Genomic DNA, 26,188 nt, shown 5'->3' on the forward strand with positions numbered 1-26,188 from the left:
CTCGTCGCCATCTGTTATGGGAGATTAATAATATAATAATGAGCAATAACTTGTTCTGAGTCCAAAAGTTGAAATAAGGAAATAGAAAATAGATTTAATTCCTCACATAGATCAATTGTTTAAGGAATGCACAGTTGAAGATCAGACCATGTAAACAAATGTCCGATCACCAAGTGAGAACGATCTCTCGTTCCGCAAGACCGTTAATACAAAATTAATATATACATATGACGTGGAAGGAACTGGAACATCACCCTGAGGATTGGCTGAAATGACTATTATGGCTGCTTTACAAGGAAAACAGAGCGGATCCCATAACAATGTCACTTATGGCCTTATAGCAAGGATCAACATAGATCATAACCAAATTGTTTTGACTGGCTAATGTGTGCTTCTCTTAAAGAGAAACGCACATACTACGTTGATATCTGATGACAGCGCCCTCTCATACAATACCACAATGGTATGATAATATATTTCCACGACACTGCCAATTGTGTTAGTATGGACAGTCGGCCAACCCGGAAGCACCACAGCTGGATTCGATCCCACTGTCTCTGTGGTGGTAGACAGACGCTTAGTCCGCTGCGCTACCCGACCGTTTTCCCCGGGATTCTCCCGTATTTCACCCTTCTTTCCCGCCGTCCTCCTGTTTAAATATTTTCCCGTAAATCTCCAGTTTTTTCCCTTCATACAAAAAGGCTAGATTACCCGCTGTGAAGACGAGTCGTCACGACAGGCAGAAGCCTGGAGCCCCCGCCAGTAGGGAGCCCCCCCCCGAGGCCTGACATAATGGCTGTACTCAACAGAACAAAAGCGACCGCAATTCAAATGGAGATATGCAATGAAACGACAGTAGGAAACCCCCTTAGGGGCCCCATGGCACTTCACGTGTAAATGAAACTTTCAGCCAGCAATACCTATGTATAATAAACAAGCAAAATGAAGAGGATTTATCCATCTGGAGCAGAACAAAGATGAGGATAATAAACTATGTTTCTATATTTTTTTAACAACTGACTCAATCTCCATTTCTACAGCTTACTGTCATGGCTCATTTTAAATATTCCACAATTATCCATTCTCACTTTTACTAGGTGACTAACTCAAATATGCCACCAGAAAAAAAAAGTTAAATGGACATAGGGACGCTTTTTAGTCAAAGGGCAGCAGAGACAAGTGATACAGGGACACATGTAAGGTCTTACAATGGCTTAGTGATTATAACAGTGCAGTTCAGCATTCAGTAACCCATACTTTTTGTGAACGTGTTTTTGATACTGCATTCTGTTGAACACACACCTCAGAGCTGTGAAAATTGGCTCAATTGCAAGAAAAATAATAGACAGTTATGATATTACATTCTGCTCAGCATAATTTGTATGCAAAATATTGTGGTTCCCTGCTTTAGTCTTTTGACACATTTCTATACTAAATGCTTTTGTAGTCCTGTGTCATACCGAAATGTCATATAAGTGAATTTGTATATAAACAACTCACCAAAAGTGACTATTGCACAACTGATTTGACCAAAAGAAACCACCAAACCCTCCCTCCCTCGCTGGCAAATCTCCCTTATTTTAATATCCCAATGTTGACAGCTATGAGTAGTATAGCATGGGACAGTAAGATACACGTAGTACAGCATGGGACAGTAAGATACATGTAGTACAGCATGGGACAGTAAGATACTAGTAGTACAGCATGGGACAGTAAGATACATGTAGTACAGCATGAGACAATAAGATACATGTAGTACAGCATGGGACAGTAAGATACATGTAGTACAGCATGAGACAGTAAGATACATGTAGTACAGCATGGGACAGTAAGATACTAGTAGTACAGCATGGGACAGTAAGATACATGTAGTACAGCATGAGACAATAAGATACATGTAGTACAGCATGGGACAGTAAGATACACGTAGTACAGCATGGGACAGTAAGATACTAGTAGTACAGCATGGGACAGTAAGATACATGTAGTACAGCATGGGACAGTAAGATACACGTAGTACAGCATGGGACAATAAGATACATGTAGTACATCATGGGACAATAAGATACATGTAGTACAGCATGGGACAGTAAGATACATGTAGTACAGCATGAGACAATAAGATACATGTAGTACAGCATGGGACAGTAAGATACATGTAGTACAGCATGGGACAGTACGATACATGTAGTACAGCATGGGACAATAAGATACATGTAGTACAGCATGGGACAGTAAGATACATGTAGTACAGCATGGGACAGTAAGATACATGTAGTACAGCATGGGACAGTAAGATACATGTAGTACAGCATGAGACAATAAGATACATGTAGTACAGCATGGGACAGTAAGATACATGTAGTACAGCATGAGACAATAAGATACATGTAGTACAGCATGGGACAGTAAGATACATGTAGTACAGTATGGGACAGTAAGATACATGTAGTACAGCATGGGACAGTAAGATACATGTAGTACAGCATGGGACAGTAAGATACATGTAGTACAGCATGAGACAATAAGATACATGTAGTACAGCATGGGACAGTAAGATACATGTAGTACAGCATGGGACAGTAAGATACATGTAGTACAGCATGGGACAATAAGATACATGTAGTACAGCATGAGACAGTAAGATACATGTAGTACAGCATGAGACAGTAATATACATGTAGTACAGCATGGGACAATAAGATACATGTAGTACAGCATGAGACAATAAGATACATGTAGTACAGCATGGGACAGTAAGATACATGTAGTACAGCATGAGACAGTAAGATACATGTAGTACAGCATGGGACAATAAGATATGTAGTACAGCATGGGACAGTAAGATACATGTAGTACAGCATGGGACAATAAGATACAGATAGTACAGCATGAGACAATAAGATATGTAGTACAGCATGGGACAGTAAGATACATGTAGTACAGCATGGGACAATAAGATACATGTAGTACAGCATGGGACAGTAAGATACATGTAGTACAGCATGAGACAGTAAGATACATGTAGTACAGCATGAGACAGTAAGATACATGTAGTACAACATGAGACAGTAAGATACATGTAGTACAGCATGGGACAATAAGATATATGTAGTACAGCATGAGACAGTAAGATACATGTAGTACAGCATGGGACAATAAGATACATGTAGTACAGCATGAGACAGTAAGATACAGATAGTACAGCATGGGACAGTAAGATATGTAGTACAGCATGGGACAGTAAGATACATGTAGTACAGCATGGGACAGTAAGATACATGTAGTACAGCATGGGACAGTAAGATACATGTAGTACAGCATGGGACAGTAAGATACATGTAGTACAGCATGAGACAATAAGATACATGTAGTACAGCATGAGACAGTACGACACTTTCTCTCAATATTCAGTATGCAGAGTCATGCAGAGCAAGATGAAGCAACAGGACACTGATGCACTAACGTTAATAATACCAACCATACAATAGTCAAAAGCCATGCAGAGCAACATGTTAAAGTTGTGGACAGAACATGTACACATAGATACAGCATACAACTGGCCAACACTGCAAAACAAAAATCTACAAAACAACCGACTGTTTTGGAGATGTACTTTATAAAAATGTCTGTCTGGGTGGCTGATTCTACTGTACACATATAATCTACTGGGTGTGTGTGGCCAGCTGACATATGATTGATCCAGCTTAGAGGAGGTAAGGTCAGGTCTTTGTCATTGCTTTAAGCCCCAGAGCCTGGTCTCACACGGAGCCTGCTGCAGCATGCCGCTGGGGGAGAGGAACCTTCCAGGGTACGGAACACATGGTTGGGTTGGACCGCAGTGAGGAGAGATGACCCCCCGCTGGTTGGCCGCCCAACTCTGGAGACACCGAGTGACGGGTCTCCTGCTGACCCTGGGGGTCACCTTCCTGCTTATACTGCTGGCTACTCAGTCACTGCAACATGCGAGGTAAGGAGCACAACCTAATCCCTCCCTTACAAAAAAACGATCATGGTAGTTTGCTGGTCATTTACATTTTACCATGGTACAGGCCATTGTGTAAGTCATTTATCATGGTACTGCCATGGTAAAAGTCATGTATCACTATGGTACCAATTTTGTACTGTATACCATAGTATAATCTAATTTAAACCATGATACCGATGGTAATATCAGGGTATTTCCATCATATTTGGTAGTGACTAATAGAAATGCCATGATACCTTTTTGTAAGGGTTCCGTCTGCTGTGTCCCTCTACTCAGTCCTCAAATTCCCTCTGAACCTTTTGAAAAAACAAATGACTACACTGGACCACAACGTGAAGCAGAATCCTAAAGAGATTACATTGTCTTTAAAGTTATACGTCAACATTATGGGAAATGCGCTTACTGTCTTCTCCAGAGTCAGACAAGAAGAAAAATGTCCTCGCTGTGTGTTCAGTAGAAAGCCATCTAGCTGCAAGCCAGTCTAGCTTAGCACAAATTAATGGAAGCAGATACGGACCAGTAGCCTAGCTTAAAATTCCAAGAGAAGTGTTTTTAACTAACATGAATGAATGAATGAAAACTTTATTTAACAGATTGCAGAATGGGTACAATACAGTACGGCTCAATACACATTATTGTTAAGGGGATGCAGACCAGAGAAAGATGTTTGTCTTGTTTACATCAGGGTCCCTCATTTTCAATTCATAGTGAACAGCAGCTGGATAGCTTTCTACTGAACACAGAGAGAAAATTGGTATCTATCTTCTTGTCTGACTCTGGAGGAGACAGTGTGTTCCTTTATGGTGCTAAAATCCCGTTTTCTTTCTTTTCCAAGCCATTATGCCAGACACACAGGCCCAAATGTCAATCCAGTGGAGGTGCGAGAGGGAACATCTGAAGATGACGATCACAGACCAAAGAGCAACCCGGCCCCTGAACCTAGAGACAGGATGGACAGTCAGCCTCCCAGTGAGCGGGCTCAAAGGGACCCCAGTGGGCTTACCGTAGAGAGGACCAGGTCCACTGCTCCACCCGTCGCCTTCCTCAAAACACACAAGACAGGAAGCAGCACTGTCCAGAATCTCTTGTTCCGTTTGGGAGAGAGAGAAAGTGCTACATTTGCTTTCCCTCGTTACACCTACCAGTTCAGCTACCCAGACAAGTATGCATATTTAATATACAGTAATATATTATATTCCATTTTATTCCACTTTGTATTTTCTATTCTACCATAATTGTCTGTCCCGTCAATGTCGCACCAAAAACCACCAACCATTACTTGGCAACCGATTAGTTGATTTAATTGACAAATCTGTAAACTTGTGTTTTCCACATGCAATCATGCAGAAGGACATCTTTAAATCTGGTACATACCAGCGATTTTCTTTCAGGAAATTAAATGCTCTTTCAGCATGAAAAAAAAAAACTAAAAAGCCTTGGTTAACGAAGACCAAACCTACACTTAATCGAGTTACCAACTGAGAGGGAGGGGGCAGCCCTGTCTGAATCTATAGAATCTTGATGAACTAATGTATTAATGCATTTTCAAGGAAGTAGGCTATTTTCACAATAGCTGTCTTGACATAACAAATTTAATATTAAAAATCTGTTGTTACGGGACACCCTAAAAACTTGGTATCTCATGTAGAAACAGACCCCATTCTTAACCTTAAAGGAACACGCCAACGTTTTGGGAAATTAGCTACCCTGGAGTTAGACAAGCAGATATACCATTTTCTTCTCTGTGCATGCATTAGGCCAGTGTTTCTCAAAGTGTGGGGCGCAGAGGCATGACAGGGGGGGCTTGAGATTTATAAAAAAATAAAAATAAAAAATTATTACAGAAAATTATCACTAAAGTGCTATCTGTTGCAGCTGCACTGTTCTCCATGAAAATACCATATTTGGATAAGTTTGACAATTTCTCAAAATCTGAAAATCATTATTTAATAAAACACAGAAAAGGATCACCAAGTTACTCTGGATAAAAAAAACTTTACAGACAACATTGAGACAAAGCTTCCTGACACATCTCCATCCAAACTCTTGGAAGAACTCATTGAAATCTCATCTGATACCACCTGGAGAGCTAGTTTCAGAGTGTGGTGCTGAGTACCAAGTATCTCATGATGCAGCAACATTGACGACCACGGCTTGCAGTGGAGGACAACGCTTTGTCAACAAACCGATGTACTTTCTAACAGCTATATATACTTTATAGTATTGCTATCTGTCCATTCTCATTGTCACGTGAGTGCATAAACCGTGCCTTCATAATGGCTTAAAGAAAATAAAAATCCATCGGTTGGTTGTCATTTTATAGCGCCGTGAATATAAGGTTTATCGCAGTTTTCGCCTCGTATTTTTTCTGGGGAGCTAGATAATAGGCTAAAGGCTAGTCACGTTATATCAAACGCTATTTCTGCTGTATATATACGAATGAAATAAAACAAACTGCGTAGCATCCGGACTATTACAGAGCATCTATGGATGAAATGGGGGCGGCAGGGGACGCCGATTACTATTATTGATTAGCAATACAGTGTGCGTTCAAGTAGCCATTTTCACTGAACGATCACGTTGCGTTTTAAAACAATGTCCAATCCAGCTGTAATTTGGGGGAATAGTATCCAGCCCATGTGATCGCCGGCAGCATTTCGTCATTAGTCATCGGAATCTGGTAGATCGATATGTCCATTGGCTGATCATAAATCCCATTATTCCAGGCTGAAATCTGCGTTCGGTTAACGGGATCAAAGATGGAGTATGTTCGGCTGGGATCGAGGCTCATATGAAACGCCCACAGACAGTAATTTTTTTTTCTCAATCGCCCTCAATGATACTGCAGTGGAGCGATGGCGCCCCTAAGCGGATCTGGCCGGTATTGCATGTTTTGAAAATCAAATATGCGGGTAGGTCCTGCAAGTCGATCGGGGACGTTAATAGCGTTCTTAATATGGAATAAAACAATAACAACTCGCCACGAGTTAACTCGTGGCTCTGGTCCACAACACATGGCACCGTAACACGTATAAACTCGTGGCTGGTCCTTAAGGTGTTGATACCATTCAGCACCACATATCTGTGTGAAGCTGGCTTTTCATCCATGACAGCTCTGAAAACAAAATATAGGGCCTAGTTGAGCCTTGAGGATGACATGCGTGTTGCCTTGTCAAAGACTGACAGCAATAAAGTCTGTTTGCTTATTTCCTATGTTCGCTTTGTAAATTCCCAGTCACTGAGTGAAGATCTGCTGTTTTGCAAATATGTCAAAAACAGAGCGACAGCTGATGAGCTCTTCAAAATTATTGACAGTTACGTGACAGAACATGGACTGAAATGGGAGAACTGTGTGGGCTTTTGCTCTGACGGTGTGCAGGCCATGGCAGGGAAAAGGAGGGGGCTACAGGCGCTCATCAAGGGGGTCTCACCAAACGTGCAATGGACGCACTGTAAATGCACAGAGAGGCGCTAGCGTCAAGACAGCTTAGCCCTGAGCTGAATGAGGTTTTGACAGAAGTTATAAACGTGGTAAATTTCATCAAAACCCGACCCCTGAAAGCGCGCCTGTTCTCTGCGCTGTGTGAGGAGATGGGAGCTGACCATTCTGCAGTGCCGTTTCACAGCGAGGCAAGGTGGCTCTCGTGAGGGAAGGTGTTGTCAATTTGAAAGGTCACGATATTGGTGTTATTTCAATACATTTAAACATGGCCCATTTCATGACTATTTTGTTGGGGCGAGGGGGGGGGGGGCAAAATATTTTGGTCCGCCAAAGGGGGGCCTGACAGAAAAAGTTTGAGAAGCACTGCATTAGGCTTAGGGAACAGCCCCACCGTTAGCCTAGCTTAGCGTCATTCACTGGAAGTAGGTGTGCCAGTGTAGCCTAGTTCCCAACAGTCACGAAATACACCAAAACTTTCAAAAAAACAGGGCTGTTGAGGTGATGAAATCACTGGGCCCAGGCAGCAGTGGTTCGGCAAAAAAAAAATTCAGAGTATATCTGCTTAGAAAACAAAAATGTCTGAGTTGGATTTGGAGTGTATTTCATGACTGTTGGGAACTAGGCTACACTGGCACAATTACTTCCAGTGAATTAGGCTAACAGTGCGGCTGTTCACTAAGCCTAATGCATGCACAGATAAGAAAAGCGTATGTATCTGCTTGTCTAACTCCAGGGTAGATGGCAAATAAGCAAATTTTCACCGTGCATGAGATATCAAGTTTTTAGGGAGTCCTCTGTGGTTACATCTTTGTTTACCCATCCATGACAAGTCAAAATGGCTGCTGTGAAAACCGTTTACATCCTTCAGTTATGTGTTGCACTCTGAACAACAGCAGACGGGACAGTATGATCACTGCTTCACTAACATGGACATTTGGTCTCTTAACCCGTGGTGCCAGGTTCAGGGCGGAGTTTGTGGACGAGCTACCGGACGGCTCCTCTCAGTTCGACGTTCTCTGCAGCCACATGCGTCTGGACCTGGAACAGCTCAAACAGCTGATGCCTCCAGACACCATCTATGTCACCCTGCTCCGCGAACCTCTGAGGACGTTCGAGTCCATTTTCTCCTGTTACACATCCACCGTCCCCGCCTTCGCCTCAGCCAGAAAAAAGGCAGCCGATTTGTCGGCGGGGAAGAAGAGGTCGGCCCTGTCCGCTTTCCTGGAGGCTCCGGAGTCGTTCTGGGACCCCGAAGAGTCCGGTAATGGCCTGGGAAGGAACCCTGCGTGTTTCGACCTGGGCCTGAACAGTCATCGGTGGAACACCTCCTGGCCGTCGGACCTGGCTCTGCTGGAGGAGACCTTCCACCTGGTGATGATAGCGGAGCACTTCGACGAGTCGCTGGTGCTCCTGGGGGCTCTGCTGAAGCTGGAGCCCGAGGAGCTGGCGTACGTCCGCCTCAACGCTCGCCTGGCGCGGGACGTCGCTCCGCTGGACGACCTGACCAGGGCCAGGCTGCGCTCCTGGAACAGCCTGGACGTCCTGCTCTACGACTTCTTCCTCGAGGTGTTCTGGAAGAAGGCGGCTCAATACGGCCTGGAGAGGTTGAACAACGAGGTGTCTCTGCTGAGGGCCTCCACGGAGAGGATTAGATGGAGGTGCGTGGCCCGGGCAGAGGCGCCCCCTGGGGACCTGGAGGACCTCGTGAGGCCCTGGCAGACGGACACGGTCACAATCCTGGGATACCAGGTACGGGAGAACCTGACACAGCAGGAACAAGGATTCTGTGTGCGTCTGGTACTGCCTGAACTCCAGTACCACACTCATCTGTATTTCCAGCAGTATGGCAGAGACATGAAAGCCAGGCCAACAGACTAAGACATGATGCCCAAGAGTGTTAGTATACCTTTGAAAATAATTTTGTATAGTGTTTACCTTTTTCAATAAACTAACAAAACAAGTCCAGAATGATGTGTTACACTGCTTTATAAACGTTTTTGTAAATGGATTATTCAGTGACAAGTCAATTAATTTTGCAGCTATAAAATATTTATTCCGATAAAATCCGTAGTAAAAACAACCCAGCTCAAAAGAATGCATTCAGACTAAAATCAGCTTTTTTGTACTCAAGCACACACCATTCAACTATATATATAAAACCCACACTTCTGTAAGAAAAACAAGCTTTATCCATTCAATGGAAATCGCATGGCAGAAGGAATCCAATTGGCTAATCCACTCAAACGCTGCACATCCTGTCACATGACGTCAGACTGTGGTCTAAGACCCTGATGACCTAATACAACTTGCCTTACCAACCAAATACTTGTCTCAAAGAGACATTTGCTTATTATTCTCAGTGTTGAACGGTGAATATGACAAGTGGCTAAGAGTCTAACGATTTTCACATTCCATATGAATTCAGATTTTGTGGTTATGTTTCTATTCATTATGCAGTCAAATGTATTCAAACTACACACAGTACATACTACACAAGTTGGTTTGGCTCAGAAAAATAGAAATGCTATGCATGTGTGTAGACTACCATACCATTTGGACCCAAGTGTACTCCCTGTCAGCTATTGTAATAGCAGACACTGTGACAGGAAACAAACTCCATTTAGAATGTTTATGTTGTCAAGTTGAAACTGTCTACAGTCAGCATGGTCAACAGTAATCCCCGCTAGTAATTTTATACAGTTACACAGTGCAACAGTTGCATGATGACCAACATAACCCATATAAATACCACATACAAGTAAAAGAAACAGACAACATACCATGAACATAAACCCTTCCATCATTTGAACAAATAAATAATCAAGCTAAAAACAGGAATACATACATGATTGTAGTGTCATTGGCCTATCTATTTATGTCTCTCTTCATTCAGTACCACCTGTAGGCGGCCAAACTCAAGATTACTGCTTGCGAGAGTTGAGAACAGAGTCTGTTCTGTTGTCAGTAGTTCGCTACTAGTTTGAGAGTCGCCAGGGACATTCTGGATGAAACTACTCCATATTTCCACCCAATTCTTCAGAACCTAACTCTTACCTTAAAGGGATAGTTAGGTATTTATTTTACATTAAAAAGAGGTATGAAATACTCATCAGTAGTGTAATCCATGCATAACCGTTAGCTTACTTAGGAGTCATGTGGTCGGAGTTCTGGCCGTGTTCCAAGTAAACCGAGAAGCTTCAGACAGGCAGCTTTTTAGTTTAGAGACCCCGTTTGCCGAAGCTTGGTGATTTGCTTGGTGGTTTGCTTGGTAGTTCGCTCAGTTAATGGTTATGCATCGATTACACTACTGGCAAGGAGGGATGCACTGACATGAACATTTTGGCCAATACTGATGTTATGTCCGATAACCAATATTACCAATGTTGATATGATCTGTATAAATAAAACAAATTTCTATGATAATCTAATTCTGTACATAATATTTGTGTACATACTGAAACAATGTTAGCCCACAATCCTGTGCTGCGTCATTGTCACATGCACGTAACATTACCCAAACAAACAAACGGGGTGACAGTAGCTCACGAGGTAGAGCGGTCGTCTGGTAATCGGAAGATCCCCGGCTGTGTGTCTTTGTGTCCTTGAGCAAGACACTTAACCCCTAACTGCTCCCGATAAGCAGGTTGGCACCTTGCATGGTCACCTCTGCCATCGGTGTGTGAATGTGTGAGTGAATGGGTGAATGTGAGGCATCGGTTGTAAAGTGCTTTGGATAAAAGCCTTTTCCAAAACAATTTACAAACTGTGTGGCAAAAAAAAAGTATAATAAAAATAAAACACACAACGGCAGCTAGACAGAGAAATAATCATTCGTTTTGCTCATCAGACCGATGCAATCAATTAAAAAAAATCCACTATCACCAGCTGATATATGTTTGCCGATATACATCTGCCCAGTTTTGCTCATTTGACCGATACCAATATATGAAAAAAGAAATCTGGCCGATATTGATATGGTCACTGATATATCGTGCATCCCTATGGGCAAGTGGTTCATACCACAAGATCTGAACTATCCCATTAACCCTAACCTTACTGGAGACCTCACGCCCCACCTTAACCTCAACTAGGTGAAACTTGCACACAAGAGTGTCCCCGGCAACTCCCGGTTATCGCTTGTGAAAGAGAGGAGTCCATTTCTTGCTCTCGTCAGTAGTTTGATCACTTCATCTGCCACCTATTCAGAGTCTTTAAAAAATCCATCCATACTGGTACTGATGTCCGTTTAAAGTCTTTCACAGTAGAACAAACTCGTCCATACTGCTGCTGGTGTTTGCTCTCCGTCTCTTGTCCTCCCTGTGGATGCGGGTGACATTGTTTGTAGGCGCCGTGCCGCTGACCGCTTCCTCGTGACCGTGGCCCTCTGTGAACGTGAACATGGGATACTTCTCTGCCGATCTAGACAGAACCTATAGGGAGACAAGAACATGACAGATCACGTCACTCAAGAGTATTTAGTATCCGTATTGTGATGTATTTCCGAGTGAAACAGGACAGGCAGGCGGGACGTAATGTTGGGAGGAATTTTATTTGATCGTTGAAAAAAATAAAAATAAACAGGGGTCGACACTTAAGTCTCCAGAGCGTTAAAGGTCATGATATTATTGGTTGAAATTGGTTTGTGCGAATCTACATAAGCAGCACACGTCATATTTCGTTTTACAGGAAGAAATTGTAAACTTTTTGGGATGGACACGGGGCTAAATCTTTTATAAAAAGGTCCATAGAAGTCAAATCAATCATCAAAACATCTTAGCCAGAGAATGGTCACGGAATTGAGGTTCTTGGCCCAACAATTAGGCGTATCTTAACACTTTGATTGCCAGTGTGGCGTGCACTATTTATCGTTGGATGCCACCACCCACTTCAATGATAGTGCTCTAAACGCATAATCTCTGTCTTAAATTATGGCTATGTGTCTAATCTGCCAATTTATCAATGACTTGTTTGCAGTCAACATTGTCGAGACGGATTCTTAAAAAAAAAAATTATTCGGTTCATTTCCGTTTATAGCATTTTGAAAAGCCCTCGTTTTTCAGGAAAATATATACCGGTAGATTCCGTGATAAACTGCATTTACTGGAATATTCTGGCATACACAAAAAACGTTGTCATTTTTCTGGCTATTTATGAATCGTTTTCAAATAAACGCTAGATTATCGATAGTATGTGTACTTATGCACGCTAGAGAAGCGATCTGAAAAAAATATTCTCTCATTTCCTGATCAGCGCGCACACACAGACACACACATATAGGGCACACGTTGATATATAAGTCAAAATAGATCCGATTACCCCAAGACTGGTAAAATAAATTGCTTACCTCAGATCAGATGTTATCCAAAAAGATTATTCCAATTCCTGACCGCCATTCCAAATATCGATCGCGTTTATTGATTCAGCGTTGGGTACTGGAAATACATAATCCACGCTGTTCTGAGGGTCGGCGATCAACTTGGGTCTCTTCAGATGCCTCGCCGGAAAAGTAACATGAGGAGGCTGGACCCCCCCCCCCCCTAAACCAATGGGGTGCAGTTACACAGGGAGAGACGATAGGGGGCGGTATTTTCTCAATTGAGCTCAGAGAGAGAGTCTGCAACACTAGCGTGAGGCTCGATTGATGAAATATGAATTCAAAATCGCTAATAAAAAAAATACAACAAACAAACGCTATATGTCGTTGGTGGCACTCAACTGGCGGCATGAACTAACGACAAATCGCGTCCCTGGCACTCAAAGTGTTAAGTGAAGACTGGCCTACCCCGGTCACTAAATCAAAACACACCCACACAGAGAGTTTTGAGAGTAGTTAATAATATGCAGTTTAACCTATTTCATTGTGAAGTTGCTAGTAGTTTAGTAAACTATTTAGAGTAGTTTCCCCAACACTGTTGAACCTCATACCTCACTGACAGACGAGCACAGTGATTCAAAGTCCTTCTGGCCCTTGGCGTAGAAGCCAATAGTACAGCTGGGGTCCATGCGGGTGAAAGCCATCTTCCTGGGGTGCTTACAGTGAAATGACTGCAAGTGGTGAGAGGACAGGAGAGGGAAACCACATCAAACATAGCAAGTAGTCAAAACTAAAACCAACAGTGCCCAGTAATTAGCTTTACAATTCATAGTATTCAATCATCGCAGACATCTTGGTAGACAAGCAATAGGTGATTGTACCACATTGATAGGCAAGACATATTATGAGAATACTATGAATAACCATCCCACAAAAATCACATACTGTATTATCCTCCTCCATGTACTAGAGTGAGATACCAAGTGATTATCATTAAATGACAACCGTGGCCAATGAGCTGGGGCTCTGCACCACATTGGTAGGCAAGACACGTGAGAATACTATGAATACTAAGTAGTAGCCTTCCACAAAAGTAGTTTAAATGATTGAGTACTCAGGACAGAGAGGAACAAAGCACTTTTCTTCTTTTTATATTTTTTAACGCTGCACGGCCTTGTTAAATTCAAAGAGAATGATATAGATTCCAGGGTCCTCGTCTATAAAATATTCCTACATCCACATGTCATACTTATGATGAAATCCAAACCAAAGTTGTGATTTATTAATGAGCTGTCAACTTGATGTCGGCTTTTTACATTGATTTTCTCCAATGTTCCGTACATCAAAAGCTATAACTCACTTTTGTTATTATCCAAAGTATGAATGTCATCATTTTTTTTTACCTTTAAATATATATATTTTTTAATCATATTCTTTGAAATGATTTGTACAAAAGGAATCTAGGATAAAGTCAAGGGACATTTTGATAAATGAAGCCCATTGTCTCTTTAGTTTGTGTCAATTTGATGTTTAGACTCTTTGTTTCCTCAGTGACACATGATTGATCACAGCTGTCATGCAAATGACGGCAGAGAGAAAGACCAGAGAGAGTAGAACGAGGAAGAGACAACAACACGTTACTCGTACCACCAGGGGGAAGTTGTCCTGTGTGATGTCCACAGTAGACTGGCAATAGTGGGGGTCCAGGTAGAGCAGATGGTCCCCTGTTGCCCAGGACCAGAGGAAGAGAGCAAGTGAATGGACTGAAATTGACACACATTTAGTCATTTATCTGATGCTTTTATCCAAAGCGACGTACAAGTTCTGTACAACAAGTCAGCAGGAAGGGGTACAACTCTGGCAGCTAAGGGTAAGTAACATTGTTCGTCAAACAGTGTCGAACTTGAGTGCTGCAGACTTGAGGGCATAATAGCATAGTAGATAGGCAAATATAGGCAAAGTAGCTTAGTAGCAGAGTGCATAATAGTAAAATACAGTACAAAGGTTAGTATTCTTTTTTTCAGATATTGGGTGGGGTTTGGCTGTCCCGACTGTGGTGGGAAGTTTGTTCCACCATTGTGGAGCGAGGACAGAGAATAGCTTGCTTCTCTTTGATGACCCCACAGGAGCTTGGATAGGAGTGGGTCTGAGGCGGTCAGAAGATGTAGAGCGTGGGGGTCTTGGGGGTGTTAGGTTCGAGATCATTGACCGGAGGTAGGATGGAGCTTTTCCCTTTGCTGCATGGTATGCCAGACACACCCGAGAGGAACAATACCTGGATCAGTAGAACTAGATTCTGAACATACGTACCCTGGAACCCAACGAAGAACAGCGAGTGCCTCGGTTTGCCGCCAACGATTCCGATGCAACATTGCAACGTCAACAGGTTCTACGGAAAGATGGCAGGAGAAAAATGGTTTAATGTTCTTTGTGTGTGTACAGTACATTAAAGGGATAGTCCCCTGTTTTAAGAAGCCTATCTGGTTTGTCACAAACTGCTAGCGTTTTAAAGGAAAAATCCACCCTAAAATATAATGTATATTGCACTATTCCAATGATGTTGTGGACAGTTAATTCCATGTACTAGAGCAGTGGTTCCCAAAGTGTGGGGCGCCGAAAAAAATTTATTAATAATAATTTTGCCTACCAAAACTGATATACGCCAATGTCAACAAAAATGTATCGACTGTCATGTATTATTCCTTATAATTCAGAAGCCTAAATAAGTTTAGCCACAAACTGTGTTATTGTCCATTGTAAAAGCATTGTATGTTTGTGTTTCAGGCTAGCTAGCTATTGTCCAATCGAATGAGTGAATGAATGGGAATCGAAGAGAGTGAGACGTAACGTTACGCTAGCCTGCATGAGAGGAATTTGTGAGAGGGATCGACCAAAAATGGAGACGTTTCTGGTAACAGCTAAAAGACAAGCGGCGGAGACCACAAGTACTACAGCTACAAGTTTTGAGAGTGGCAATCTAAAAAAAACTACCCCGCTTTGAGAAGATTTGCAAGGGAAGGGCTGCACTGAATGTAGGCTAGAATGGGAATATGAAAAGTGATTTATTTACAACCTGCAATAGTTAATATTGATTCATATATTATTTAAGTTACTACTCAGGGAAGTACTGCAATTATTATTTGAATGTAAAGAAATCTACTAGCCTACTCAGGGAAGTACTGCAGGCTAATTATTATTATTTGAATGAAAATAAATCTCCTACTCAGGGAAAAAACTACATTTTGTATTAGGCCTAATTACTTCACAGTGGCACAGGATCATTTGCCAAGCTTTTGTTCATTTTCAAATACAATTAATTGTGTCTTTGTGTCTTGTGGTTAATCCCGTCTTGTTAGTAGTAGAGGAAATTACATGTTTGTAGCCTACAATTAATTCTAGCCTACATCTAGGTGGGGACCAGGTTAGGTGGGACTCAAAAATAATTTCTTTTTTTAAAACTTTATTTTTTAGCGTTTATCGCTTTCCTGGTCAAGCATGACCGACAGTTGTAGGGTGAAACGGGAGAGAGAGCAGGGGGAGACATTCGGCAAATGACGGCGAGTCCGGGAATCGAACTCGGAGTCAACCAGATCCGTGACGCAGCACGGAGTTCCGCGACGCAGCGCGGTAACATGGTGTGCTACTGGAGCACCCCCAAAAATAATTTCTAACTACGCAAGTGGGGCCTGATTGAAAAAGTTTGGGAACCACTGTACTAGAGAGATACCATGAACATGACACATGTGATCATACTGTATTAACCTCCATGTACTAGAGTGAGATACCATGACACATGCGATCATACTGTATTAACCTCCATGTACTAGAGTGAGATACCATGACACATGCGATCATACTGTATTAACATACTGTGATCATACAGCTAAGTAACATACTGTAATAACCTCCAATGTGTTAGACTGAGATACCTTGACACATGTGATGTAACTGGGGTTGAGGGCTTGGCCTCCCAGTCTCACAGGAACCAGGACGATGACAGACTTCCAGGACGGGCTGCTTCCTGTGGAGCTCCAAGAGAGAGGAGGCCGCTCACACAGTCTCCTCACATCCCCTGTGTAGACTGCAGGGAGTAATGGACACAAAGAGACATAGGACTTTAAACAGGGTTCCCACAGACATTGCTAAATGTAATTCAATGACTTTCAAGTACTTTTACAAGCACTATTTTTTATTTTAAAGGGGCGTTTAAAAATGATACAAATCACTTTTAAATGCTGTTTTTTTTTTATAGGGAAAAATCCAATATATACGGCTTAAAACCTATTTCCGACAATTAGATTAGAATAGATTCACAGACAAGTGCAACGAAATACACTACACTAAAAAACAAAAGAACAATTTGATCATGGATGAACACAACTTTCAATGTGAATGGTTGATTTGAATTCCAATGACTTTTTAAGCACCTTGTTAAAAAAAATTCTGTTTTCAAGGAATTCCAGGACTTGACTTTTTTGGGTAAAAAATCAAGCACTTTAAGGACCTTGTGCGAACCCCGTTTAAAAGCACTGACCCTCGTGGGATCATATCTGGTGAGAATAATGTAGTGAAAGAGATACTCACCGGTACAATCTTGTGCCACATACACTGCCAGGCTGGGAACCTCTACCGACGCTGCCACAGCTTTACTGAAGCAAAAAGACATCCCAAATAAATCCCAAATAACTAAACACATGGCAAATAACTCAAGACATCCCAGAAAATCACTAAAGAAGGATTGTTAGCCGAATAGGGTGATAATAACAGGGTAAATATGACATCACTAAACATCTCACCAGAGGATGTGTGCCACAATGGAGGGTCCGTACCAGTCCCCGGCCTTCTTCCCAGAGGTTCTCCCCAGTTCCACCAGCTGGTGGACCCCAAAGGCTGCCGAGGGATGGTCCCCGAACCAGGACACCACCCGTCTGTGTGTCGGCTCCGTCCGTCTGTCCAGGTGGGCCCCCAGGCTCATCTTCCTGCACCTCCTCTTTGGACGGTCAGAGACGTTCCGTCCTCCGTTGGGGAGAGTAGCAGGATGAGACTCTGGGATGTCCATGTCGTCCTGGGCCCAATGTTGGCCTGAGCACCAGGTCCAGCCTGGAGACAATGAGGTGTTATGATTATGAATGGTGCAAAGTAATCCTTTAAATAATTAAATTAAATCTCTGCATCAGTCTGGTTACGTTTATTCACTTGAGATGGATCTGTGGGACTACTTGTATTAAAGGGGGCATGTACTCCCAGGTGACTCAGGCCTTCAAATCAGGATGGACTAATTTACTGGAGCAGGGAATTATCTGAGCTGAATCAGAGCAATCCGCCAATATGGTATTTAGACACTAAAACACATTGATACTAACTCCTATTACTATAATACAATACTAGAGACTGAAAAATGACATTTATAGTACATGTCCCCTTTAAACAATCAGGCCTTAATACTCTGTTTACTACTTTATTACTGGTGATGCTACAACACTCACCGCTGTGTTCTTTATGATAATGATAAGATAATTATGGTTGGCTGGTCCTCTTTATCCGACAGACGAAATACTCATTGGCAATTTGTTTATTTATAAAGCCCTACTTGCTAAATTCCCACCATAATCTCTCATCTATGCTACTCTGGAACACTGGTCCACGCTCCAGTGATTGTCTAGTTCTTCAGGTTCCCCGAGCTACAACTAATCTTGGCAAGGCTGCTTTCTGTATTAATGCAGTGGAATCATGGAATCTATTACAGCGTGACCTAGAACTAAGCACTCTTGTTTCTTTTGGACTTTTTAGAGTTTTAAATCAATAACCGTCCACCATAAACATGTAGTTGTTTCTGCTAATTGCTCTTTCTTATGAACTGTATTATTATTATTATTATTATTATTAATAATACATTTCTGACTATGTATTGATGATCTATCGTTTTTAATTGATTGTGTGTCCTGTTACTTGTAATGCTCTGTACACTCTGCGCAGTTGAAAATGAGGGTTCTCCCTCAATGACTCCAGAGTTTAAATAAAGTATAACTAAAATTGGCTTGGTTTAGGGTTTATTCATTTGGATTGAAGGCATTTTTTCAACATCGGTATTCCTGCTGTATCGTTTATAATAGTAATTCTATAATACTAATATTTGGAGCAAAATGGAGTGCTAAATACAGCTATACTGTATTTATAGCTATAGTAGAATCTGACAACTTTGTGAATTCAATAATTTATTTTGAATTGATCTAATTGGTATAAAAAAATTAAATAAAGATGTGTCTGCATGTATGTGTGTCTGCATGTGTATGTGTGTCTGCATGTGTATGTGTGTGTATGTGTTTGTGTGTGTGTCTGCATGTGTATGTGTGTCTGCATGTGTATGTGTGTGTCTGCATGTGTATGTGTGTCTGCATGTGTATGTGTGTCTGCATGTGTATGTGTGTCTGCGTGTGTGTGTCTGCATGTGTGTGTCTGCGTGTGTGTGTGTGTGTGTGTCTGCGTGTGTATGTCTGCATGTGTGTGTGTTCTCACCCGGTGGCATCAGGTGCAGCAGCAGGCCCTGAGCCAGCAGCATCTGCCCCGTGCGCAGGACGCAGCCCCAGCCACTGTCTGTGGTCAGAGAGGAGCCGGCCAGCTGTGGGAAGCCCCGCCTGTATGTCAGCCACAGCAGAGACCCAAAGGACCTGCGGAAACTCTCCCTCTCCACTGACACAAACACAGTGGAACTGAGGAACTGGTGGTCGCATTTAACCCGTTCACTACCACACTACAGACGCTTAACCTGACTGACCAAGCTGGCGGTACCGCCGACACCAGGATTTGAACGCCGGGTGGTAGGTGCTTAGACCTCTACAATAACCCTGGGTGCGGTAGGTGCTTAGACCTCTACCCTAGCAAGCCGCCCGAAGTGGGTCTTTTAAACTCTGAAATTATATATTTTGATCTAACTATCTCACGCTACTTGTCTTTTCAGTACACTACTGGACACCTAACACTTTGTGGAAGAATCCCTTTTGGTTGCCCCAAACAATAGCTTAGTTCACACATAAGTGAGAGGCCAGGGGCTACGGCCCCCACCCCTCTCTATACTTACGCTCATTGTCTCCTAGCTGGCCATGATGAGAGATTGATTGATTGATTGAAAAGTTTATTAACAGATTGCAGAATGGGTACAGTACAGCTCAATACATACAATTGTTAAGGGGATGCAGACCAGAGAAAGACTTTCGTCTTGTTTACATCAGGGTCCCCCATTTTCAAAAGAGCACTCCTCTTATAGCCAAGCTCATTTAACCTACATGTACTTTGTACTATTTGTTTTTACTATTAGACCTATATTGATCAGAAGATCCGTCTAGGATATAATTGATGAGTCCGGACTCCGGATCCACCACAACTTCCTGCTATGTACAGCCACTAACTTACCTATTGCAAAATGGAGGTACATGGAACTAAATGTATGGAGAGTTATATACAGTATAGTCTGTTGTAAAGCTTGAGATTCTCCCCTCTGTTTAAAACCTTGATCTCAAACCTTTGTCAATCAAGTTGTACATGTTTTAATTGATTGTTATCCTTACTTGTCTTATTGTTATGATTTTATATGCCTTTTTTTGCTCAACTCTGTACACTCGACATGACTGTAAATGAGGGAAACCTCAGTTGCCTTTTGAGTTTAACACATTCGGGGCCATTGGGGCCCGTCTAATCCCAGTCTGAGGCCAGCTTTTCATTACAAGTTTTCACTGTGCGTGAGGTTGTTTGTAGAGCTAAATCTATATTTTATATTATCGCTATGTGTCCATTGTCAATTGACAGTATAAACCTTCCCTTCAATATGCCATAAAGAAATTTTTTTTCATCAATACGTCCCCGTTTTATAGCGTCGTGAATATGAACTATATACCGCAATGGTCTGGGGTAAATCCTGCAAAGCTAGTTATAGGGCGCTAAGCTAAGAACGTTAAATCGATGGTGTTTCGGCCCTACACAAGCTAGAGTTAAAAATCTAAATGCATATGTTCTGTATCATGTTCCACCATGAATGCATGAAAGTGGGGGGGGGGGGGGCGGGGGAAGTCGTTTCTGATTATTGATTACCAATAACGGCATTCGTTATTGCAACATCATACGCTGATCGGGTGGATGGCTATGAGAACAAGGCCCGATCAGGCTGAAATTGACGTCAAATCGCTCTTACCTGTGGCCGGTTGGATTCCAAAAAGAATTTCCCAGTTATTTGATCGCCATCTGGTAGATTGATATGTCCATTGGCTGATGCTATATTCCTTTACTGCATACTGAATTCGGCGTTGCAAAAAGTATTCCAGGCGATCTGGTAAAGCCATAGCTTTAGGCTAACAGAAAAGCTAACCCGGAGCGGAAAAAAAGTGACACCCGGTATGCAACAGGGGAAACTGCATTATCGAGATAGCGCCAATACCAGGATCTGGCCGGTACTGCACTTTCGGAGTCCCGATATGCCGTTTCCAGCCAAAATACAGCTCTGTGACATTGAGTAGGATATTAAAATGGAATAAAAGCAAAACCGAGTTTACAACGTATATATACGTGGTTGGCCTTCAAAGGATGGCGCCCAATCACGTATATATACGTGGTTGGCCGCGAATCGGTTAAATAAAGGTTTGAAATGTTGTTGTTGTTATTGTTGTTGTAGTACAGTCTCTGTCCCCTGTATGAATGTTACTTGTCCTATTGTCAGTGTACCATGTATGTCCGTCATACTGTGAAACCTTTACGTTGCTTAAATGGCAAATGGACTGTATTTATATAACAGCTTTTATCCAAACTTTTTTCATACAACTTATGCCTCACATTGACCCATTCATTCACACACTAATAGCGGAGGCAACCATGCAAGGTGCCAATCACTCATTGGGAGCAGGTAGGGGTTAAGTGTCTTGCTCAAGGACACTCCTACATGCTGCCAGGAGGAGCCGGAATCAAATTGGGACCTTACAATTACCAGATGACCGCTGTAACTGAGGGGTACAATTCCCTGACTGTATTGTTAGATATGATATTTAATACCACTACCTCTTGTACTTTAACTTCTGGCCATCCAGTACATGATATAAGTATGATGAACACTTTCCCACCTGATGAAACGAATCCACACAAATGTACCAAATCGAAGGTTTAATATAGCAAAAGGTATATACAACGTTCACTTAATTACATTTATGATTTGAAATATGAAATATGCACTTTTATGGCAAATGAGTATTCGTAGGTAAATCAACATTGAATGTCCAATCTCTGGTTACGCAGGGAGTAAGTATACAACCTGGAATATTTAGGAAACGATAGCGATGGTACTTAAATGATTATAGCTGGATACACTAAGGGGGGGGGGGGGGGGTCCCGCTGGTTGTAAGACAGTAGGAGGGGGGGGTTAGAGAAGCCGCTGGCGGTATCCCATCTGGCCGACGGTGTCTTCGGAGAATCCAAAGTCTTGGACACGGTGCCCACAGAACCTCGGTCCGCAGACGAATACAGCTGGACCCTCTGTGGACGGTAGCTGCCGGTCCACAACGGAGACGTGAGGCGACCTCACTGGTGTAGAGCGCCGTCTCACCTGGAGTCCTCTCCGGGGGGTAATTCCAACACTCCGCAGTGTTGGCCTTTATCCATGGAATAATCAAAGCACCCAAAGCATAATCCAAGCCGTGGAAGGCTCGCCGTCGTCCGGGTAGAGTAATCAAATATACAGGTCCAGTCGCTCTTGGCCCGGAGCTCCTCGGATGCAAGCACCACTAGGGGTCTGCCCAGCCTGGTTAAGCGTCCAGATAACGTCAGGAACGATGGGGGTACTGATAACTTTTAGAACTCTAACCGAACGATGCACCATACATAAATAGACTATTATTAGCTTAATAGAATACGTCCAACTCGACGGTATAGTGCCAAACTATGACTATTCAACTATTAATCTACACGATATCTCAATGCCTATTCTGGGCCAAGTAGGCCTTACTACACCGCACGTGCGTCGTGGGGAGGCTTTGCGTCTGTCACTCTGTTGGAGGGTAAAGAACTGGACTAAAAGGAAAGTTCTACTTTACTTGCGCCATATATATATGCGCTATGAACAAATAGTACCATTCGTATTTCGCCCGACATATTCCTGCGCGGAACCGGGGCTTGCCACGACATGTTAGGCGGCACGATTGAACTTGGACCTAGGGGTATGGCAACCTGGCGCCAGGTTCTCGTCCAATGGTAGAATGAAACTATTATGGGCTGTTTAGTAGACTAAAGGGATATTCAGTGCATATTGTACAAGGAATATACAGGGGATATCAAACGATATACAAATACAATTAAATATATATATATAAATAAATATATATATTCGGTTTAATCTGATCCTTCACAACAACCGCTCTACCTCCGTCCTGAGCCACCCTGCTTAATGTCTATGCACCAGTCACCAAGAAAAACTACATTCTTTGTATTTTGGTGAATCAAGTGTTTTTGATTATTATTCCGATAAAAGAGAAGAGCTGCAGAGCTTGAATTATATCTCAGTTATCACAGATCTATATGAAACGGGTGCAGTCAGAAATTACAATAATTTTGATAGTCAAGGTAATGGCAACAAATGTAGGTATCATTGGGGCATCATTTGGGATATGTTTAAATGACAGATGCAGCAGGCAGGGCGGGTCTCACCTGAATTGCTCAGTAGGTAGGAATGTCCAAGCATGGTAACAGGAGAATTCTTGCTGAAGCGAGATTTCTGTTTCCAAGACCAGGCTGGTGTTGGGAATGGAAGAAAAACAAAGGCCTGCTGTTAAGGTAGAACAACAGAATTACTAGGGGGGGGGGATCCATACAGCTATATCATATTTTGCTTGATATTGATACACTACTAACGCAAAGTATTGATATTTATTATTTAATTTATTTTCTAGCTGACAATCCCATTTTGCTGCAATAAAAATTAGGTGAACATACTGAACATTTTATATTATGTCTATGTTTATATTAGATAAAACAGATTATGTATTTATTTATATTAGATAACAGATTATGTATTTATTTATATTAGATAAAACAGATTATGTATATATTTATATTAGATAACAGATTATGTATTTATTTATATTAGATAACACAGATTGTGTATTTATTTATATTAGATAAAACCGATTATGTATATATTTATATTAGATAAAACAGATTATGTATTTATTTATATTAGTTCAAACAGATTATGTATTTATTTATATTAGATAAAAGAGATTATGTATATATTCTTTATTGCAGATGTTGAATTTTTGAATTTTTAAATCGACGTAATTTGCAGTCGAAAAAGGTTGTACATTGCAATATATGGCAATATTATAATATTGTGACTGGTATCTTGATAATATCGTATCGTAGGGCCTCTGCCCTCTGGTGATTCCCACCTATAATAATTACCATCTAGAGACTATAGATGGTTTCAGTGGAATGTTTCATTTGTTGATGTTTTTGCCAATTTAAAATAAAAGACAATAATTTGACTGTTTAAGCAACACTCCGTTTCTCTGTCTAGAAGTTCCAAATAATATTTGTTCAACCAGATTTACCATCAACGGTCAATCCAGAGTAATTTATTCCATAGTTGTAGTGACAGCTGACTGGAGATCAGCTGGAGTGCGTTCTAGAAGAATGTGTTATTGTCGTCAAGTTGAAACATCAAACCAGCTATAGTTACAAGGTAAGACAAGTCAAACTGACCATATCGGACACTGAGCCAAGCAGAGACCAGTTTGGATTTGAGTTTGCCTGTTTCTTGTGGCTCCTCCTGGTCCTCCTTGTCCAGGACCAGGTCTGAGCCCAGGGGCCCCATAGAGTCCAAGGAGAGGTGGAGCCAGTCATCTGCATGCTCGTCCTCGGGACATTGGCCCTCACAGAGGGGGGAGACGCTGGGGTTCATTCCTAATGAGGTCTACCAACACCGGATGTGGAAAATGTTTCCTTATCGCCATAGCAGCCTGTGTGCAGAGGCATGAGCATAGTGGTAATCTTGTCATAGTCTTAAAATACGACACTGTGGATACTGGCAATCGAGCAAACAATGAATGTCTCTCTGTGAAAATGGTTTGTTAACCCAAGTCCTGTCCCTTAGCATGTGGTGAATATGTTAAGTTAAATTGTCCTTTACTAATCCCATTGGGTAAATTTGTCCTCTGCATTTGACCCAGTCTTAACTCTTTTAGGAGCAGTGGGCAGCCACACAGTGCGGCGCCCGGGACCAACTGCCAGTATCTTGATCAAGGGCAATGGCAGGAAAGCTAGCATGCATGTCTTTTGTTATACAAAACACAGTTTAATGTCAACTGTGACAAAGTAAATCATTCTCCATGGCGTTGTAAAGGGGTGAAAACCACGTGAGTACCTTGTGATCTGAGGAATTTCAGATAATGCTTGTTGCAGTCAAGGAAGAGATACTCTAGCAGTTGCATCCTACCAAATATGCCTAGAAACAGGTCTGGCATACTTCCGGCTAAAGACCAATTCACCTTGCAGATATTGACCCAGATATGGTGTTGACGAGGAGAAGCGTTTATAATAGCGGTCCGTATACGTGACAATTTTCATGGTTACACATTTATTAACAAAAAAAGTAATAATAAAAAACAGAATGTAGTTATATAGCATAGTTTGTCATAGTAGAGCATGGCGTTTATGATGGTCATTATTTCAACATGTTCTCAAAAGCTAAACATTTGCCTTTTTACAACGTTGAATTGGCAATTCCTGGCCAGGCCACAACGTGAAAATGACCATGCTTACCAAATTAACGTTTATTCTAAAGATAGGACAAAACGAAAAATATACATCATCATCTTTACAAATGACGGAAAGATCAGTGCGTTTTAAAATGTTGTGTATTTTCTAGCTGAACTCATTCTAGTCTCGACCCTCATCGTTACCGCTTGTACTAATTCTGCATTTATCTCAATCTTACCTGCGTTCAGGTAAATGTCATTCTGTATCGTTTAGCTACATCAATAATATAATATTATATCCTCAGACTTTCCACAATTATGCGAATCTGGTTTCGAAGGTCGAACATAAATTGTCGCCTTGATGTGGCTGCAGGTACTTTCAAGTAGCGTTTCACTTCCTGTTTATGTTCTTGGAACTGTATTATCCATACCATGATTGGTCAACAATAGGCCAATCCGGTGTCGCCCCCCCCCCGCCCCCCACAGTGGCCCTAGAGCTCTGCACATTATGTCTGCACTGGCCTTCGATCCGTTTTTTCATTCCAATCGATTGATTGATTGATTGATCGAAAACTTTATTAACAGATTGTAGAATGGGTACAATACAGTACGGCTCAATACACACAAATGTTAAGGGGATTCAGACCAGAGAAAGACTTTCGTCTTGTTTACATCAGGGTCTCCCATTTTCAATTCATAATGACATTCATGACATA

The 26,188-nt window shown here is 41.9% G+C and overlaps 2 protein-coding genes across 5 annotated transcripts; one reads left to right on the forward strand and one right to left on the reverse strand.

Moving 5' to 3' along the window:
• Positions 1-3,838: 3,838 nt before the first annotated feature.
• LOC311240627 (galactose-3-O-sulfotransferase 2) lies at positions 3,839-9,308 on the forward strand (the record flags this gene model as incomplete). The annotated part of the gene is made up of 3 exons (XM_084329199.1): positions 3,839-3,970; positions 4,824-5,150; positions 8,390-9,308. Exons 1-3 carry the CDS (start codon positions 3,852-3,854, stop codon positions 9,306-9,308), a joined length of 1,365 nt encoding a protein of 454 aa, XP_084185325.1. The 5' UTR covers positions 3,839-3,851.
• Positions 9,309-9,470: 162 nt separating this feature from the next.
• LOC311241009 (cysteine protease atg4da-like) lies at positions 9,471-25,849 on the reverse strand. Of its 4 annotated transcripts, none has more exons than XM_084329661.1 (11): positions 25,712-25,849; positions 24,478-24,734; positions 23,425-23,508; positions 19,261-19,434; positions 17,541-17,844; positions 17,329-17,393; positions 16,674-16,825; positions 15,055-15,133; positions 14,392-14,468; positions 13,356-13,475; positions 9,471-11,860 (listed from the first exon to the last, which is right to left on the reverse strand). In XM_084329661.1, the coding sequence occupies exons 2-11, from the start codon at positions 24,674-24,676 to the stop codon at positions 11,687-11,689; spliced, it is 1,428 nt and encodes a 475-aa protein (XP_084185787.1). In that variant the 5' UTR covers positions 24,677-24,734; positions 25,712-25,849; the 3' UTR covers positions 9,471-11,686. The 4 variants fall into 4 exon arrangements, with proteins under 4 accessions (XP_084185787.1, XP_084185789.1, XP_084185788.1 ...); XM_084329663.1 differs by having other exon boundaries at positions 23,425-23,542; XM_084329662.1 differs by having other exon boundaries at positions 24,478-24,688; positions 25,712-25,844.
• Positions 25,850-26,188: the final 339 nt, after the last annotated feature.

The sequence above is a fragment of the Notolepis coatsorum genome (assembly GCF_963971535.1).
Source record: "Notolepis coatsorum genome assembly, chromosome: 14".
Classification (NCBI taxonomy): domain Eukaryota; kingdom Metazoa; phylum Chordata; class Actinopteri; order Aulopiformes; family Paralepididae; genus Notolepis; species Notolepis coatsorum.